This window comes from Ylistrum balloti, unplaced genomic scaffold (assembly GCF_031769215.1).
Source record: "Ylistrum balloti isolate Yb309-2 unplaced genomic scaffold, AGI_CSIRO_Ybal_v1 Utg370186, whole genome shotgun sequence".
Lineage (NCBI taxonomy): Eukaryota > Metazoa > Mollusca > Bivalvia > Pectinida > Pectinidae > Ylistrum > Ylistrum balloti.
This window is the reverse complement of record NW_026782169.1, coordinates 625,726-647,153: the sequence shown is the minus strand read 5'-3', so window position 1 is coordinate 647,153 and position 21,428 is coordinate 625,726. Positions and strand designations below refer to the sequence as shown.

Genomic DNA, 21,428 nt, shown 5'->3' with positions numbered 1-21,428 from the left:
GAAACAGGGCATCATTACATGTTTACCAAAGGGAGATAAACCTAGGCAATTTCTTAAAAACTGGCGACCAATTTCTCTATTGAATACTGTATATAAAATTGCATCTGGAGTGATCACAAGTAGAATTAAGACTGTATTAGATAAATTAATAAATATGGATCAAACTGGATTTATTAGTGGGAGGTACATGGGAGAAAACACAAGATTAATCTATGATATGATGCAATATGTAGAAGAATTTGATCTTACTGGCCTGTTACTTATTATAGATTTTGAGAAAGCCTTTGATTCTGTGTCATGGAAATTTGTTGATGAAGTTTTACTTTTTTTTTAATTTCGGACCTAGTATGAGAAAATGGATAACGACTTTGCGCAATAATTCTAAATCTGCAGTAAATCAAGGTGGTAGTTTATCTCCCTTTTTCGACTTGAAACGGGGCTGTCGACAAGGTGATCCTATTTCCGCTTATTGATTTATATTATGTGCTGAAATTTTGGCCCTTAGAATCAGAAATAATAGAAAAATAAAAGGTATATCAATAGATGGGGAACCAATTTCATTATCTCAATATGCAGATGATACCACAGTTATTCTTGATGGTACAGAAATATCATTAAAAGAAACAATGAAGGAGTTAGATTTTTTTTGCAAAACTATCAGGGTTAAGAATAAACGAATCAAAAACTGAGGTTGTATGGATAGGAAGTAAAAAATATAGTAAATATATGCAAATTATCTTTTTAGGGTAGAACATCTAAATGCTTTTTTTTCTGTTGTAAAAGTATTGTTTAAATATATATCATTTAAATATGTGTTTTGTTTCATCATTTTATTGTTCTCATATCGGATAGGTCTGAAAGGCTATTAATGACATGCTGACGGATTCATTTCATCTTTTGTGCTGTTTAAATGTTTAACTATGGGTTCATTTATTTGTGTTATGTTTGCTATAATACTGACATTATAAATTGAGACAAAATAAAAATCCGATATTTTTATAACAATCTTTGTAACGGCAGATAAATTTTTTTAGCTAAAAATGTGTCTTATTATTATCATGATGTAAGTATTTAACAGGCATTGTGAAATTGACAAAGATATTAGGGAGTGGGTCGAGATTACGAGGGATCAGTTAGGAAAACTGACCAAAAGCTGAGATTAACAGAGGTATTCACTTGACTTATAGATAGAGGATTGGTTAATGTATCCATGTGTTGGTAGGAATACAAACATCTATATTCGGGCATTTATGGTAGATATTAGGGCATTAGCAGGGGTTTGGCAGAAAAGTAAGTAGGGGAACAGATTAGTGGATTAGCAAAGATATCTGCTGCGGATTAACCAATTCTTTTACTTCCACAAAGAATACTTGAATCTCAAATATATACTGAATTATGAAATTTTTTGAAATTTTTCTTTTGATTTGTAAAATTGATTACATTTTTAATTATTGAGGTTATTTACAATCCTGATATGACTATCAAATTTTCAAGAACAAGAATTATTTACATTTCATAATTCTCTGAATTTATTTACAAATTGATAATTTTAAAATGTTTGTACTTTCAATTTTCAAGTTGAGTTGTTTACATTCCATAATTCCATGAATTTATGAACACATTGATGATTCCAAAACATTTGTACATTTAAGTCACATTGTCTTTCATATAACGCAAGTAAATGACGAATTCTCAGACCTTTCATTTATAATAATTTTATAGAATACTGATTTCTATATAAAACTGCAAATGGATTTGTTAGAGTGTTTCATAGAAATAAGGTTATAAAGCACTGTGATAAAAAATATTTTGAAGCTCAAATTTGGTACCACCAAAAAGACCAGTTTGTTGTTGTGTAAAAGTTAGTTTTTATAAAAGTCTATTATTGTTAACTTTTTATAGAACTTTTAATGTTTTATATTCAAGAAGAAAAAAAGCAGTACATTCAGGAAGCTTGGTGTAGAATATGTATTTCTACATAGTATGAAATGTTTCTCAGTGCCTCGAACATTGACTTGTTATAATAAACTGGTCAGCAACGAAAAACGTGTTTGGTTATTATTATTATTAGCATAATAGGTTTGAATTACCTCAAAGGTATATATATATATTTCACCAGACACTGATAATTCAACTTTTATATTTGAATATATATACATACACCATGGTGTATCTTCTGTTGTCTTTTCAAAATTTTCACATTTCTTTTTAATCTTTGAACTTTGACCTAGTTTCATATCCTTAACAAGTAACTTTATTTCATTGAATTTCTTTCCAATTTTGCTTTCAAAACTTTTACGATGAATTTTTTTTTGTCAACCTTTAAAGTAGTCAATTGTTCAGCTAAAAAAAGTCTTTATGTACTTAATTACATAACTACCAACTGTTATTGTGTCGCCTGCAGAGCTGGCGGACACTTAGGGATCACTTTGTCCGTCATCGGCAGTGGCGTCGTCCGTACGAAAGCTTTCCAGACTTTTTTCGGTAATGCTTTGAGCTATCCAAATGAAATTTGGTATATGGCTTTTCGTTACAAGGGTACAGATTAAGTTTGATTCCCGGCTGTCTGTGACCCTATTTTGCAGAGTTATGCCCCTTTTAACTTAGAAAATTTCCTGGGAATATTGTTTTCCAGACTTTTTTGGCTTATGCTTTGAGTTATCGAAATGAAATTTGGTATATGGCTTCTTGTTGCAAGGGTACAGATTAAGTTTGATTCCCCGTTGTCTGTGACCCTTTTTGGCAGAGTTATGCCCCTTTCAACTTAGAAAATTTCCTGGGAATATTGTTTTCAGGACTTGTTATGAGAAAATATTTTCTTGTCACTTCAACTTTGCAATCAACTCCTGAAAGACTTTCATTCATTTTCAGCATAGTCCTGTTAAATCAAACGCAATATACAGACTATTTACCATGTTGCTAAGCTAATGTGTTGCTTATTTGGAGTTACCAAGATTTATATGGAAGGCTGTCCATTATGAAGCAGAAGATGCTTGTTTTTCTGGAACACCTGGTCCTATCATCATTTTACATATAAGAGCATTGATTATGAAGCAGATTATGCTTACTCTAAATCTTTATATCCTTGTACTTTTCCAAAGGATATCCCTGTAAATCTTTCATTTGTTCACATTTTTTTCACTCAACACTTGGTATTTACTGATGTTATTTATCTATCAAGCAACTGGGATAAATGACAATATTGTCAAATGTAACATGCAGTCAAGAGAGAAACAAAAAAATCAACAAAAAACAAAACTCTGATTCACTATTCAGGATAATATATACCTGGTATTTAATTTTGCAATATTTTCAATGAACAATCGGACAATACAAATTAATATCATTATCAGTACAGTAAGTTATCGTAATATTTAATAATCACAATATATAATTATATATATACAAATGACTTATAGAAAAATAAACGTTTTATATAAACGTATGAAACACACTAGAGTATGGTTAAGGTGTACAAGTCTATAACTGTGGTACAAACATTCACTGCATACTGATGAACATCGTTTTCTAAACAATTTTGTTAAAAAAAGGGCGATAATTCTGTATACTTCTTGGAGTGCAGATTCACAAATGTCTATAAAATTCTGATAAAAATTCATAATTTTTTGCATTTGTTATCATTAAGCCATGGGAATTTTTTTTTTAGGACTAGATATGGGATTCACAGTTCCTGCACAAAATATTACGCCCAGGGGACAGACAAAATTTGTTTTATTCAAAGTAGAGTAAGCACATTGCAGGACCATAAAATCATATTTGTTATTATTATTTCTGTCACTGCAAATATATAGACATGACTGGGCTTATTATCAGGCATGGGCTTATTATCAGGATGATATGGTATATTTTTAACAAGCTAAAGAGACAGAAATATTTGGGAAACATAATGGAAAATTGAAATGAAACACTTTTTAGTCAGATAGTCAATGATATTGAAAATTGAAATACAATAACTGCCTTACGAGTTTGATCCAATGTAAGTTTTAGTCGAGTCTGTCACATGATTTTTCGATTCTTGTCAGCCCTGGGCATGTCCCGTTTGCGGAATAGATAGTTTGAAGTTAGGGAAATTCAAGAGACATTTTACTACTTGGAATGCTGTTACTGTGACTAACTTGGAAATAAAGAAAAAAAATACTTTCTCATATTATCAGTCATAGGTTTCATTTACTGTATTTCAAACTCTAACAAATACTCCAAAGGCCAAAGAAAAAAATCAAGTTCAGACTTTTTGGTAGTGTTGCAGTACAGTCTGTCACCTTGGTAGTTCTTCCAATGAAAATCCAATTTAAAACTTTGTGCAATGTTTTTTGATAAATAAATATCATTTAAAGGTGGCTATATATAGCACTGGCTATTAACATTACGAGTTCAATATTAAAATATTGTACATATACTTAAATTTATCAAATTTTAGCGCATCAACAATTTTTGGCAAATTCATGCAAAGATAAAATGGTGCATTACTATATGATCAGCATAAAGAATCTTGAATTATTACTATCATATTTTACCTCAATACTTTCAGCACAAAAAGCACTAAAATAAGATTACCACCAAAATATGTATTTTTGAAGTAAGTCAGTTATATTGATTAAAAAAAACATTAAGCAAAATCATGATGTAGCTGAGGGTTATGAAACAAAATTCCAAGGGTAATTAAATAATCGCAAAACTGACACTGAATATGGCTAACCCATAAGGCAGCTATTGGAAGATATCTATTTGACCATATTTGGTATTTAATCAAATTCACCATTGCTTTTTTTTAATTGATCTATATAAAATGGCAGTGTTGGGGGTAGAAGTTTAAAACGAGACTCAACATGATTCACATATACTTTCACAAAGTAGTAAAAGTTCACAGTACAATATGTTTTCAAATAATCCTTTGCATACAACAATTGATATGTGCATGTAGAAAATAAGGCTGACATCTTTTCTTTTATTACATACATGTATTTCATAAAAACGAAAAACCACCATGAGGAAAGATTTAATATTGATTTTGAATTTCTAAAATTGTTGACTGATAAATGATTGGTTCTAGTTAATAAATTATAGTGTTTTGCAAACTTTTTTTCATTTTATTAACCATTAACTTTATTTTATTTTTACTATATCTGTACTGTATTTATAAAAATAAAACCAAAACCCTTAGTTTTATTATATAAAATGGCTCAATAAATCTTCTTATATTTAATTTAACAGTGAGGATGAACTTGTGGTTCAAGTGCACACTCGAAGTCTATGAAATTATAACTCCCCCTTCCTTCCAATCAATTTCCTAAATCATTTTTTAATTTAAACAGCCAATATCTTTAAACATGTAAATCAGATCTATTTCCTCTTGACTTTGGAAGACATCAAAAATCAGTCAGATCATATGCATTCTCTGTATGCAAGTACAGACTATCAAACAAATTAACTAAGTTTTATTATGAAACTAATATTCTGTTAAGGTTTATCAACATTATCTTTGCTGACCAATAATCAGCAAATCTTCTAAATTGTTAATAATTCCAAAATCAAGAATCGTCCAAGTGACCCAACACTTGAAAAAGAATATTTAACATTTGCTACATTTTTATATCTTTATTACAGAAATAAAAAAAATGATATAAAAAATACCCCCCCCCCCCCCCCCCCCCCCCAAAAAAAAAAAAAAAAAAAATAACTGGCATCCTCATGCTGGTTTTTATCAATATCAACTGTTACATTACAAAACAACTTTTTCATTCAATAAAGATTTTGAATTAAAACACCATACTTCATTCATGCAATAAGTATTTGGGATGTTTAGTCAGAACTTCTTACTACACAGTACATACTAATCTTGTGCTATACTGTAAAACCAGATATTTACATGGGGTTCAATTTTCGTGGTTAAATCACAAAAAAAAAAAACCCCACTTTTTTACGGACACTAAATTTTGTAGATAACTAGAGATCAATAAATCTACTTAAATTTATTTTAACACCAGTTGGACAAATGAATTTGTGAAGAATACCCACAAAATCAATGAAAATAACTTCTCCAAGAAAATTAATGATTTTTCAGTAAGTATAAAAATCGTATCTATAACTGACTGTAGATTTCCTGTCACAGGGAGAAATCTTTTACTACAAATAATCGAGACAATTAACTATAAATTATAATATTTTGTCAACTTTTTGGACAACAGAATGGTGGTAAAGACTGACATATGTGCTAAACATTAATACCGAGACAGTTTTCATTCACAGATTCACTTCGAAGTGATTCTCCTATAGAATTGTGGATAAATAAAATGTATATCATTTAAACAGTATTTATTGTAGTGATAGAGTTACAAGCCTTGTGCAACTCTTTTATAACAATCAGACAGTGATAAATATTGTACAGAGCAGTGTTCAAAGAGCAACTCCCGACCATAAGGTAACAGGTTATCTGGTATTTAGTAACAAATTATCTGACTTTGGGCCCTACAGTAACAAGTTATAAGGTACCTGGTCCTTAGTAACAAATTATTTGACTTTGGGCCCTACAGTAACAAGTTATAAGGTACCTGGTCCTTAGTAACAAATTATTTGACTTAGGGCCCTACAGTAACAAGTTATAAGGTACCTGGTCCTTAGTAACAAATTATTTGACTTTGTGCCCTACAGTAACAAGTTATAAGGTACCTGGTCCTTAGTAACAAATTATTTGACTTCGTGCCTTACTGTAACAAGTTATAAGGTACCTGGTCCTTAGTAACAAATTGTTTGACTTTGGGCCCTACAGTAACAAGTTATAAGGTACCTGGTCCTTAGTAACAAATTATTTGACTTCGTGCCTTACTGTAACAAGTTATAAGGTACCTGGTCCTTAGTAACAAATTATTTGACTTCGTGCCTTACTGTAACAAGTTATAAGGTACCTGGTCCTTAGTAACAAATTATTTGACTTTGGGCCCTACAGTAACAAGTTATAAGGTACCTGGTCCTTAGTAACAAATTATTTGACTTCGTGCCTTACTGTAACAAGTTATAAGGTACCTGGTCCTTAGTAACAAATTATTTGACTTCGTGCCTTACTGTAACAAGTTATAAGGTACCTGGTCCTTAGTAACAAATTATTTGACTTCGTGCCCTACTGTAACAAGTTATAAGGCACCCCGTCCTTAGTAACAAATCATTTGACTTCGGACCCTACAGTAACAAGTTATAAGGCACCCCGTCCTTAGTAACAAATTATTTGACTTCGGACCCTACAGTAACAAGTTATAAGGCACCCCGTCCTTAGTAACAAATTATTTGACTTCGGGCCCTACAGTAACAAGTTATAAGGTACCCGATCTGTAGTATCAAATTATTTGACAGTACAGTACATATTATTGTGGCAAGAGTTCATTTCCACTATTATCTAGTATCTCAGGCGTTACATTCCCTTCCACCCTCAATGTTGAGGTTAACTACAATGGAGTCCTCTAGCTTTAAGGCAATTGATAATGTTGCACAAAATTCAAATGTGACAAGTCCTTGAAGGACAAAACAGTTAATTTGGCATCAATACAAGGAAAATGGATACTATTTTTCCAAGGATATCATTAGAACATAGCACAGGTTTTTAATAGGTAAGTTTTCATTTACTATTACTTATTAAATATTTTCCAACTCACGAGACTTACAAATCCATACAGTGGTATATTTAGTCATTAAGATATTCTGATGTTCATCTATTTCAAGGTAACATATTGAATTAGATTTGAATATGGGTCTACTGTGTACTAGAAATATACATATTGTCACCAGTTCAGAAGAAAAACAGTAAATAGTACAATAATTCACATCTGTAAGATACTGGATAAATTGAATGACCAATCACAGAGTAAATAAACAATTGTGAGACATATTATGGGATGTGGAGGTAATATCCAACCCAACAGATTATATTAAATAATTGGGTGAAGAATCCAGGTCACCCTGGTGTTTGCACGTCATGGACTGCCTCCACAGACAAAGGTGAAAGACTCGCGTATAATAGTTACGATAACAAAGATAAACACTCTGGTTTTATATGACATCACAGAATTGTCCTCTGATTATAAAGTTATAGCCCCTGACTTAAAAAAAGGAATTATGTCCCTTGATTAATATCAGAGCAACCTCCTGGAACCATCACATATGTATTCACCAGTATAAATATATGATAATAATGATTCTAGAAATTTTGAGTATAAATTCTCCTCTCAGCACTTACGGTCCGCCACCAGCCATATTTCTTTAAGAAATCTTTTTTTTCTTAAGGTTCAAATTTCTGTTGTTTTATCAAAAGTTATTTAAATCAAAACAGAATTTTTACACAGAAGTCATAAAACTGACTATCCTCTGAAATAATTTCATTTTCACAATCTATTCTTTTCATGATTAGAACCCTAAAAAATAATTACTTTTAAAGTTTGTGGCTGTATTCGAGTAAGTTACAACAGGTAAAAAAAACACAGGTATTATATTGCAGCTTGCTTGTGACACTGAGTAATAACACTGAACCCATATGTGACACAAAATTACTTCTAGAGTCTTCAAGCTCGAAATGTAGACGTAAAACTGTCATGCATGTTTGCTTCTGATTCAATCATCACTAGCATATCACCAACCAAGTCGGTTGACACCTTGTTATAAGCAAGGTATCCAATCACAGGTTTACATTGTCATGTACAGATCATCACAACTGACACCCATATCCTTATAAGGATGAGGTAAAGCTGGCAACTAATCACAACCTTTGGTACAACAAGTTTTTTGCTATTGAGCACAGGTACATCTTGTTTATCCAATCTTTTTCCGTTACACTTTAGAGGGACAGATTTCCAGGTTCCCTTTCCTTTGTAATACGTGGGGGCAAATTTCCATGTTTCCAATTTTCCCACTTAAGGACATATATCCACACATTCAGTTGTATTGTCTCAGGTGATGACAGATCACTTTCCACACATTCAGTTGTATTGTCTCAGGTGATGACAGATCACTTTCCACACATTCAGTTGTATTGTCTCAGGTGATGACAGATCACTTTCCACACATTCAGTTGTATTGTCTCAGGTGATGACAGATGTTGTATTGTCTCAGGTGATGACACTTTCCACACATTCAGATTGTCTCATGACAATGTTGTATTGTCTCAGGTGATGACAGATCACTTTCCACACATTCAGTTGTATTGTCTCAGGTGATGACAGATCACTTTCCACACATTCAGTTGTATTGTCTCAGGTGATGACAGATCACTTTCCACACATTCAATCTGTTTGTCCCACTTGATATGACAATTTCCACATATTCAAGTGGATGTCCCACATAGGGGACAAATTTCCAGGTTTTCAATCTGAATGTCCCACTCAGAGACAGGTTTCCACATTCCAGCCGCTATGAGAGAAAATCCACTATAGGCTGAAGTAGGTTCCGATGTAAATTTGATCACACACTATCAATCAATCAATCATTTTTAAAAGGATTCTGAAATGGTTTATCCAATCACACTCTTTGTTTCATGGTAATGAGTAATAAAGCAGCCAATCACAACCTTTGGTACATCACAATGTATAAAGCACTCACTCCAACGAAAGGAAAGCACAGGATTTGAGGAATTCATCACAGACAGCACTGACAAGATGTCCATAATATTGCAATCATACTTCACTGAAACAGAAAAAAAAACACAAAAAAAATGTTAAAAATTGGTTACAAATACACAATGTTAATGTAGAGTTTCAACTAAATCTTACAAACAAACCATATAAAAAATTGCTGATAACAACTTGATGAAAGTTATCACAGAAATTACAGATGAAATTTGAACTGACATAAAATTTAAGATTAATTGTAATACAATCATAGCTTAATGTGTGATGTAGCATATAGGCTTAACTCAATCCAACCAATATTACAGGTAAAATGTGCCTAATGTAGCCTACATCCTTAACTCAACCACAAATCACAGATATAATAACACACAAGATAGCATACATCCTTAACTCAACCACAAATCACAGATATAATAACACTGAAGATAGCATACATCCTTAACTCAACCACAAATCACAGATATAATAACACTGAAGATAGCATACATCCTTAACTCAACCACAAATCACAGATATAATAACACAAGATAGCATACATCCTTAACTCAACCACAAATCACAGATATAATAACACTGAAGATAGCATACATCCTTAACTCAACCACAAATCACAGATATAATAACACTGAAGATAGCATACATCCTTAACTCAACCACAAATCACAGATATAATAACACTGAAGATAGCATACATCCTTAACTCAACCACAAATCACAGATATAATAACACTGAAGATAGCATACATCCTTAACTCAACCACAAATCACAGATATAATAACACTCAACCACAAATCAAGATATAATAACACACAAGATAGCATCATCCTTAACTCAACCACAAATCACAGATATAATAACACACAAGATAGCATACATCCTTAACTCAACCACAAATCACAGATATAGTAACACTGAAGATAGCATACATCCTTAACTCAACCACAAATCACAGATATAGTAACACTTAACTCAACCACATAGCACACAAGATACATCCTTAACTCAACCACAAATCACAGATATAATAACACAAGATAGCATACATCCTTAACTCAACCACAAATCACAGATATAATAACACACAAGATAGCATACATCCTTAACTCAACCACAAATCACAGATATAATAACACTTAAAATAGCATATATCCTTAACTCAACCACAAATCACAGATATAATAACACTGAAGATAGCCTACATCCTTAACTCAACCACAAATCACAGATATAATAACACTGAAGATAGCATACATCCTTAACTCAACCACAAATCACAGATATAATAACACTTAAAATAGATATATCCTTAACTCAACCACAAATCACAGCACAAGATAGCATCCTTAACTCAACCACAAATCACAGATATAATAACACACAAGATAGCATACATCCTTAACTCAACCACAAATCACAGATATAATAACACACAAGATAGCATACATCCTTAACTCAACCACAAATCACAGATATAATAACACACAAGATAGCATACATCCTTAACTCAACCACAAATCACAGATATAATAACACTGAAGATAGCATACATCCTTAACTCAACCACAAATCACAGATATAATAACACTGAAGATAGCATACATCCTTAACTCAACCACAAATCACAGATATAATAACACACAAGATAGCATACATCCTTAACTCAACCACAAATCACAGATATAATAACACTGAAGATAGCATACATCCTTAACTCAACCACAAATCACAGATATAGTAACACTGAAGATAGCATACATCCTTAACTCAACCACAAATCACAGATATAATAACACTGAAGATAGCATACATCCTTAACTCAACCACAAATCACAGATATAATAACACTGAAGATAGCATACATCCTTAACTCAACCACAAATCACAGATATAATAACACTTAAAATAGCATACATCCTTAACTCAACCACAAATCACAGATATAATAACACTTAAAATAGCATATATCCTTAACTCAACTAATATCAGAGGAAATATAGGCAGGGACATAAAACGAGAAGTCAACAGGGCCTGTATTTCTCACCTGATTTTGTTTGACTGAAATTGCTTCATCTAAACAAAAGTAAAATGAATTCAAATTTTCCAAGCACACAACTACAACACGTTTACACTATATCTTTTTCCCCATCTGGCCCCATCCCCTGTCATAAAGGGGTCAGCCAAACAACTCATGCTTTATAATAAATTGGGACAGAATCCTGCATTTCCAACAGAATTTAAAAGAATTTCCTCTACTGCCCCTTGAATGGGTCCTGCCCCTCCCATCCAACGGGGCCTTAATCTATCATTTAAACAAAACTGATTTCAATTTATTCAAGGATGTCCCAAGATCAACCATTTATGCAAAATTTGCTGTCCTTCTCCCAAGGATGCTTCTGACCAAATTTGGTAAAATTCCACTGAATTGTTCATGATTAGTAGTAATTTGTAGAAAAAGATGACAGACAGATGGGCAACGGACACCTGTAGTATGGCATAAGCTCAGCAGTCCTTTTAGACCTTGTGAGCTAAAAACAAGGTTGTTAAAGGTTTTGTACTTTCATGTTTTATGTATGATTGTTTTTTTAACATCGATTCCCAAATGACTTGTACTCACAAAAGTACACAATTTTTAAGCCGAAATGGTAATAGAATGAACAAACTTTACTCTGAGAACTCTTGACAGTTGGAAGAAAACTAGCATGAAAGTGTGAATAGACAGCATGAAAGTGTGAATAGACAAATTGCAGCAATGTTTTAGCACAACATATTCCATACCTGGCCTCGACATTTGACGATAGAAGGAGCTGTTTCTTCATTTTCATCAGCTGTGCATGTGTGAGTTTTTTATCAATTGAAGGCAAATCTACAGAAACAATACCCTGGTTGATCTCGCTTGTAGACATCGCCTGGAACAATGTTGATATGTCGTTGGTCTCTGAATTTCGATGTAATTCATTAATATCACAATCATCATGTCTACATTCATGAATTGTACAAATATCACCATGATTATTGGAACTATATTCCATGTCTTCTGGACTTAGGTGAAGAGATCCAGTCGAACTTACACCACTGGAACTATGAATACTCCTGAGAGAGTCTGAACTTTGAGTTTTGGTTTTCAGAACACCTTGTCTTTCATCATTGTCCGTAGTGCCATAATTCCATGAGAGACGTTTATGAATACTAGTATCTTTATCATCTTTATTCAAGTCTTGTATATTGTCAGCTGTGATGTAGCGACTTCCATTGCGTGATGACCTTCGTTGACTAAGTTTCACTTTTTGATTTTCGTCAACAATATCTGGTAGAGAAGAGTCGCTATTCGCAGATGACCCCGTCGAGTGCGGAATATTTAGTCTATCATCATCTGGGATACTGTCACCAAAACTTGACACAGAATTCGATGATTGCACATGTTTGTGATGTTTTTCGCCACCATGGTAACTATGTGACTTTGCAGGGCGAGGATGACTGACATAAGGTGAAGGAGACTGTGGTTCATTACTTATGGGCGACGTTCGCCCAGGACTACACTGTCCTGCAGCATTGTTAGGAAACAGGAAATGCTGTCCAGGCTCGTTGCCGGCGGAGCGTGACATCACTACATCAGGCTGATCCATAGGGAGGGGTGATATTGGAGTTACGTTGATAACCTGTTCTTCCACCAGCTCCCCTCCAGACAGATATGAGAAACCGTCTGAGCCTTGCGTCGGGTTACGAATGTCTCGATAAAGCGCCTGATCAAACAGAAAAAGCAGTCTTATTTCCAATTCAAAATGTCACACTGAATGTTGGAGATCATGTTACAACATACTGTAAACATACACATTTTGGTGATAGATTTTCTTTTGACAGTGAATTTATTATTCAGTAATATTCTTGTACTAATTGCTGTATTTACGTGTTATTGTGCTTTGGTTGTTCTGAATCTATGAAAAATTGGAATTTCACAAAAATCTGATTGAGCCAAATTATGTATGTTTACAGATTTGTTTGTTTTAATGAATAAACACGGAAATCACTTATACGAATTAACAGTTTTTGGATATTAATTAATTCAAAATATTCTAGGTTGCAAGAGGCACCCATCCTCAACCCCCAACACTTAAAATAGAAAATTCTAAAATTCTAAGACTCTTTCATAACGCTCTGGTGAAATGGAAATTCACATACAATTCTATAAATATTTAAATGAATCTATAGCAAAATTGAAACCAACAAAAGCAAAAACTAAAAAAATAAATATAAAAATTTTTTTTTTCTATACAATATACCATACGCTGAGAAACTAAAACTGAAAAATATATATAGATATATAGTTTTTTTTTTCAATTACAATTTATTAGCTTTTGCCTGAAATTGATGTCAAATTTGATTTACAGGTGTGAAAATATTGAGTCTAGTTGAGTTGCCTCCCTTTACCTGAGCTTTTCGTATATGTTCAAGCCAAACTCTGATGGCTGCCTGGTCACCATGGAAGGTGAATGCTGACACAGGTACATGGTACTCGTTGAGGTAAATCATCAGAAAACTCCCTGTGTGTACAAAAATTTCACATCGCATTTTCTAAATTTCAAACAAAACATCAATGTAGACAGATTTACAAACTATCAATACAATGGCCTTGAAAATTTGAAAACTCAAAGACACAAAATCCAGTGTTGGAGAAATCAAAATTTTATCATTAAGACATAATCCATCTTAAAATTTTTCTCACTAATAATATTTGTTTATCCAATACATGTCCTAAGTATATGCATCCATTAAAAGCATGCAAAATTTACTGTTTTGAGTAGAAAAGATAATTCTGTGTATAACACCAAACACATAAATGTACTTCTGATTGGGTCACATGTTTCTAATACTGACAGATCGACCTGTGTTTACAAAGTCAATACTTGAGCAACAATAAAACAGAGGTTATAATTAACACCATGGTTTCAATAAACGACTGAATCAGAGATGTTTCACTTTTATAATCGGACACCCAAATGATCTACCTAAAATTCAGTTCTGATCTCCGGCTAGTAGGAACACAACACCTAGTATTTACCAGGATTTATGAGCTAGAGCCTTACTTAAGAATCAAAGTAGATTGAACATCTGATGATGAGCATAATATCCTGGTTGAAACCAGACACCATATAGCTTTTACCAGATAATCTATTCCATAAAATTTCTAAGTTATAAACCAGAATTTTCAGAAATTATGCCCGATAATGGGTATAAAATATGCAGCTATATGCAACTTCTGTTTTTGTTTTATTGAACACTTCTGTGAAACAGCATATGAATTGTGTGCAAATAGAGTTACCTACCTTTGTCCTTGAGTTCTTGTGTAATTATTCTGTCGACTCGCATAGGAGCCTTGATTATTTTATACTTCTCCATTCTTTTACTAGGCTTGCATATAAGAAAGAGGTCGGTGAATAGGAGACACTCAACGTCCAACTACAACAAAATTCAACGTTATTATAGGTGGCACTCAACGCCCAACTACAACAAAATTCAACGTTATTATAGGTGGCACTCAACGTCCAACTACAACAAAATTCAACGTTATTATAGGTGGCACTCAAAAATTCGTTATTATAGGTGGCACTCAACGTCCAACTACAACAAAATTCAACGTTATTATAGGTGGCACTCAACGTCCAACTACAACAAAATTCAACGTTATTATAGGTGGCACTCAACGTCCAACTACAACAAAATTCAACGTTATTATAGGTGGCACTCAACGTCCAACTACAACAAAATTCAACGTTATTATAGGTGGCACTCAACGTCCAACTACAACAAAATTCAACATTATTATAGGTGGAGCTCAACATTTGAATAAAACAAAATTCAACGTCATTATAGGTGGCGCTCAACGTCCAACTACAACAAAATTCAACATTATTATGGATGGAGCTCAACATTTGACTAAAACAAAATTCAACGTCATTATAGGTGGCGCTCAACGTCCAACTACAACAAAAATCAACATTATTATAGGTGGAGCTCAACATTTGACTAAAACAAAATTCAACGTTATTATAGGTGGCACTCAACGTCAAACTACAACAAAATTCAACGTTATTATAGGTGGAGCTTAACATTTGACTAAAACAAAATTCAAGGTCATTATAGGTGGCGCTCAACATACACAGAAAATAAAATTCATTCAAAGTTACGATTGGAGACACTCACCAGTCATTTACAACACAAGGCATGAAAAATGTTACAATTTGAATGATAGCATGAAACTTGCAGACATTTGAGTTTTAAATTTGCTCAAGACATCAATGAAAAAGTGTAGATTTTTATGGAAAATCGAGGTTTAAATAATATTATAGTGTCATAGATGATAAATGTGGATTTACCCGTGATTGTGAATCCTTGAGGCGAAGCACTGACTGCATAATAAGCGAGCGAGTCTGACCTCCAGCACAACCAGGCATGGGGGCCCGCAGGTCAAAGTTATTATTATACTCCTGTAAATACTGTGAAACAAACGATGCTTTATATAACCTCTAAATAACTTATACAGCAGAAAACCTTGCAGGAAATACATCACTATATCTTCATCAACATTAATAAATAAATAATAGCAATTTTCTATAAAATCAATCCTTAGTGACTCCGTAATAACTTCATCTGCAATCTCACAGATGTTAATCAGCTTTTAACCTAGGCAGAGAATAAATCTACCTTGGACAAAAAGTTAAGGAGATCGGCAATGATCATAGGAAGTTTAAGAAAAATTACTATAAATATAGATTGCCATATTGCAGGCTTATTACATGAAGTTTTGTCCCTTTGTTATATGGAGTTTATTGTCAGAAATTATCCTCACCTTGAAACTTTCGTCATTAGGTGCCTCCACTGCTTCATAAGACTCAATTTTCGTCATTATAGTTGCGAGGCGCTCCTGTTCGTGTCGCTGTCGTAGTGATGAATTTACATGTGAGACAAATCTATCTACACTGGCAATCTGAAATAAGGGAGACAACTCTATCATGAATTATGTCAAAGACGGCAGATCTGTATTCACAGATTTTAATGTCTTTCTAATCTGGATCCACAAAAAATCTATTTATTTGTAAGTTGGAATCACGAAAATTCAATTATTTCATTTTAAATGGTATCACAAAAATTCAATTTCTGTGTAAGTTGAATTCACAAAATCAATACAAATTGAATTCTTGTGTAACAATGCAGTTCTAGTCCAAACAAAACTTTCTGCTGAACCCTACAGTCTGTATAGATCTAAACTACATTTCTATACAAGAATCACTTCCACTTTTAACTAATGTAGTAAAGAGGTTCCACCTGATCAACCTTGTATATACATCATGAAATATACTAAAAATCTCAAAAATCTGAACTGTAAGTAGTTCTGGAAACGTCTGTGTCCTACTGAGGCACTGAACCTTATAAAGAAAAGTGAACAGTTTCTAAAATTTGACCAAATTCAAAAGTGGAATATTTCTTTCCATTTTTGTTTGCTGTACAATGAACTCATTCAAGAACCATAGTAGCATTATCTGACTAGACTGTTTACTGTTTCCAACATATTTTATCTAATAAAAAAAACAAGACATGAGAAGTTTATATATTATTTGTTTCTAAACACTGTAGGAATCTTGTAATTTACAGCTGTGACCCACCATCTCCAGGACATCTTTGCGCTGTTTCTCATCATCCGTCTTCCGTAACACAGCCTGAAGCAGCAGGGAATACTTGGTCAGCCTCTGCATCGGCTTGACCAACAGATCGGTCAGTTTCAGACGATTGCACTGTTTCTGGGTCTCTGCCCACTGTGGAACAAACGAATTAATCACATTTAAAGACAACTACCAATGATATACCTGTACTGCTTCCTTGAATCAAATTATACCAGAACTTAACGCCATATTAGGAAATCATTATAATTGAATATCAAACTCATGAGGAAAATAAAAACAACAAAAACAAACAAGAAAAACCATTGAAATCAAAAATAGATATAGCATGAAGCTACTGTGTAGTTTGGTAATCAAAAGTTTAAACAATATTTGATTCAACACTTACACAATACAAGTTTCACAGAATATGAAAAGTGGCTTAAAGCTCATGTTGAAGAATTTCTTTATTTTAAATTGAAGAGCTGATCCCTGTTTTATGGAAATAGCTATAGTAGAGATTCTTCCTTCAAACTAACGGATGGACGGACAGACAAGCAGATGGACAGAAACCCTGATTCTAAAATGCCTCACTTGATCTTAAATTCACAATCATTGATTAATACAAAAGCCCATTGTTAGACATTGCTTTCTGCTAACCTTTGTTTGAACTGATTCCTTTTTACCCATGTTTGGTTCACACCATGTTTCATGGTGAAGATAAACTACTATATAGCTAGTCATAATCGCGGGAATGATATTTTTGCTTTTTCGGGGTACTTTAATGTGATCGGGAGAATTAAATTCCATAAATAATAATAAGACTTGTAAGTATAAGATTATTTTTGACATTCAATTTGGGAAATTTTCGTTAGTCATATTATATAATTCAATAGTTTTATCGGAAAATCATGAAAATATTTACCCTTGATAATTACCACCTATACAGAATGTTGTTTTTGTCTATACATTACTCATGTTTTCAAGCTTACAAAAAGATGGACAGAAGACACTCTTAGAAAAAATATTGAAACTTACGTAAGAATCTTATCTTTTTTACCAAAAGGTGAAGCGAGCTATTACTTAATATTCGTCACTCTTGTTCCAGGGGGAAACCCACATGGTCTGGCAGGGGATTCCATACCTTTTGGCATCTTTGATTGGGAAATCCCATCCCTAGGTGAAAGGCAAGTGTGTTACCTGAAAGCCACCCGACCACAAATGCTGCACCCTAGTATATGTTATCTGACCTTTGACCCAGGCAACAGTTGTTGATCATTATAATGATATTATTCTATGCATCACTACTGATACTTACCACCACAAAAGTTTTGAATAACTCATTATCACTATATCGGCTTTTCATGTAGTCAGCACAAGCTTTCTGCTCGGAAAAGTATTTCGTGTAAGGACTAAACAGCTCTGGGAACTGAAATGAAGGTCACTTACATTATCACAACGACGGAATTTTTTTTTTTTTAATCAAGAGATTTTCTGAATAATAACAGATTGTCTGCTGAAGGCCAAAAGGCTGTAGCTCACGTACAGCCTGTTAACAAACAACTAAAATAAACAATCACAGAAATTGATTAACACATTCCTAGAAGAATTTTCCTATTGGTATTTCTAATAAGAGCTTAACTGCTGATAAAATACATTTAGTGCAAAACAGAATGTATTTTTATCCAATCATGTCCTTCTCAGAATCAATACGTTTTGTGGTTTAGTATCACCAAATATCATACATGATTTGGAGGTCTGACAGAATAAGTTTGAACAGCAGTCAGTAGGTACCTGTTTAAAGCCCTCCTTCATGTCCGAGGGATTAAGGGGGAGACGACTCTGTCTTGCACATTGTAATACTTTGGACAAGGAGTTCTCCCAGAAAGAGCTGTTTGTGAAGGCGATATCTCCAATATTCGAGAAAAGACGTTCAGTATCAATCTAAAAGTTAAAGGGGAAATATCCAATCACATACTTTGAAAATTTACGATATTATAAATGTTGTGTAATAATGTATTAATCACTGTTCATGATGAAAATGATGTTGTTTAGTTGAAATTTTAACAAATGCCACAGATTAAAATATTTTGACAATTTTATACATAGTAAAATTATTCCGCAACAGTCATTATGCATCAGAAAAATCTGCAATGTTGCAAAACTTTCATTTCATGCCCTTTAAGTAATTATCTTGAACACGATTAAAAATTCAGCACTTCATGATATCAAAATACACCACAAAATGCATCCAGAAAAAAAACCCAGACAAAACATCTATAATGGTATCCACGATGGTATAAAAGATTTGGTCACACTGTCTTTTATGTGTTTGTTCAGTATAAATAATTTTGAATGCAGGACGTCGCAGATGGCTGAAGTTTGTATATACACACAAACAGACACTAATGCTGTGACTGTATACTGGTGAAGATTATGCTTAAACGACAGTTAACCTACCTCGTTCAATAATTGTTCACTTTGAAGATTGATGAGACAGCACATGAACAGCTGGAATGTCGAAAAAGAACATGCAATGTAGATTTCAGTCGCAAACATTTCATTTCTATGTGTAAATCCTGTGTATATGTCACATTAAGAAATAAGATTCACACTGATTGATGAATAGGGAAATGTTTTCACTGAAACATACATCACACACCTGGCAATCCTCCAAAATTTGAAATGCAGAGAAAGTGCAAAGAAAAAATGATATCTTAATCATGAAATATTTGTGAGTTCTTTTCCCTATATAAAAAGCAGTTAGAAAATCAAATATGGGCCATTTTGGTAACTACGCTTAGACAAATGACCAGCGAAGCTAATGTGTTCTGAAGTGTAAATTAGCTAATTGACATGACTTTTTGACTACACTATAATCCTGGTCAATTCTTACAGGTTGTTATAAACACAAAAATCAATTTATCAAAATCAACGTCATCTTAAACTCTGTATGTTATGTATTCTTTGTAGGACAAAATAGTGTTGCAGCATTGTGTATATTTGAGTTTAATACCATGTACTCAACATAAACTATTTTACAATTGCTATATAAGCCCGCCTTCTGACTTTGCGTTAGAGACAATGAACTGGCCCCCTGAGCTCGTTACAGATTAACTACGTCAGCCTACTAACATCAGTGATGACGCGTAGTGATCGTATATAGTAGACTTCGGTCTGTAAGAGTTCCCAAACTGCCTCCTGTTGGTCATGCTGCCGTTTTGTCAAGGCCTGCAATCAACAAAAGAATATAACTTAAAAAAAAAGATAAAAAATTAACAAAAACTTGGATATCTAACAAAGTTTAATCTCAATATGCATGAAGTAAGTAAATATTGTTCCTAACTTAAAAAAAATTCCTTTCCAAATCATCACGAAATATTTTTTATTTGTTTCTTTTAAAACACTGACTACTTATTCTTAATAAAATATTTTACAAGTGGTTACTCTTTGTAATCAATTATGTTAGCTACTATCAGTAATGTCAAAATTTTTTTTCATTAAGATAGAAATGGTGAGAGACAAGTCAAATTTCTAAATGTTGTTATTAATGGGTTCCAACTAAAGAGTAATAAAGTTAAAACACTCATTCCACAGATAATTCCTCCAAAAAGTCCCCTTTCACGATCGCCAATTAAAAATTTCTTAACTGTTGCCATATCTATTTCTATACTAATGCTTTTAATTGTTAATTAATTAAACTTAAAATTCTTCTGAAATTTAAGTTATACACTCAATTTTTGCTCACCACACCCACATATTAACATCAATCTTACCTAAATTTCTAGGGCAGACATTTTCATATTTTTACAGTGGTCCAACATATAAAAACAGGGTGGCTGAAATTCTTTGTAGTGCTATATATATACCAGTTATGTTGATGCAATTTGTCAGTAAGTGGAGTTTCAGAGCTATATCTAGCACGTCAGCCTGCTTAGTCTGTGATGTTGCGATATTCAACAGTTCTACTGCCCTACCACCACATACCTCAGGTAACTTTTCCGACAGTGCAACAAAGTCTATCCTAGCTAAGTCCGGTAACAGAAAACTCAGAGACAGACATCCTATGGAGTAGCACATTGATATAACTATCATCTTATCCTAGATAGAGTTTCCAGACAAGCTTTTATCATCTACACTCATGAA

The 21,428-nt window shown here is 33.2% G+C and overlaps 1 protein-coding gene across 1 annotated transcript in view; it reads right to left on the bottom strand.

The window, feature by feature from the left end:
* Positions 1-9,325: 9,325 nt before the first annotated feature.
* LOC132551229 (pleckstrin homology domain-containing family G member 5-like) overlaps positions 9,326-21,428 on the bottom strand; it is a 76,113-nt gene continuing 64,010 nt past the window's right edge. The window contains exons 7-18 of the mRNA XM_060215343.1: positions 20,418-20,513; positions 19,743-19,793; positions 19,077-19,226; positions 18,601-18,711; positions 17,289-17,438; positions 16,475-16,612; positions 16,002-16,121; positions 14,952-15,084; positions 14,056-14,168; positions 12,406-13,370; positions 9,681-9,684; positions 9,326-9,469 (exon numbers count right to left, since the gene is read on the bottom strand). Of these exons, the coding sequence (XP_060071326.1) occupies positions 9,326-9,469; positions 9,681-9,684; positions 12,406-13,370; positions 14,056-14,168; positions 14,952-15,084; positions 16,002-16,121; positions 16,475-16,612; positions 17,289-17,438; positions 18,601-18,711; positions 19,077-19,226; positions 19,743-19,793; positions 20,418-20,513 (2,175 nt within the window). The remainder of the gene's footprint in view (positions 9,470-9,680; positions 9,685-12,405; positions 13,371-14,055; positions 14,169-14,951; positions 15,085-16,001; positions 16,122-16,474; positions 16,613-17,288; positions 17,439-18,600; positions 18,712-19,076; positions 19,227-19,742; positions 19,794-20,417; positions 20,514-21,428) is intronic.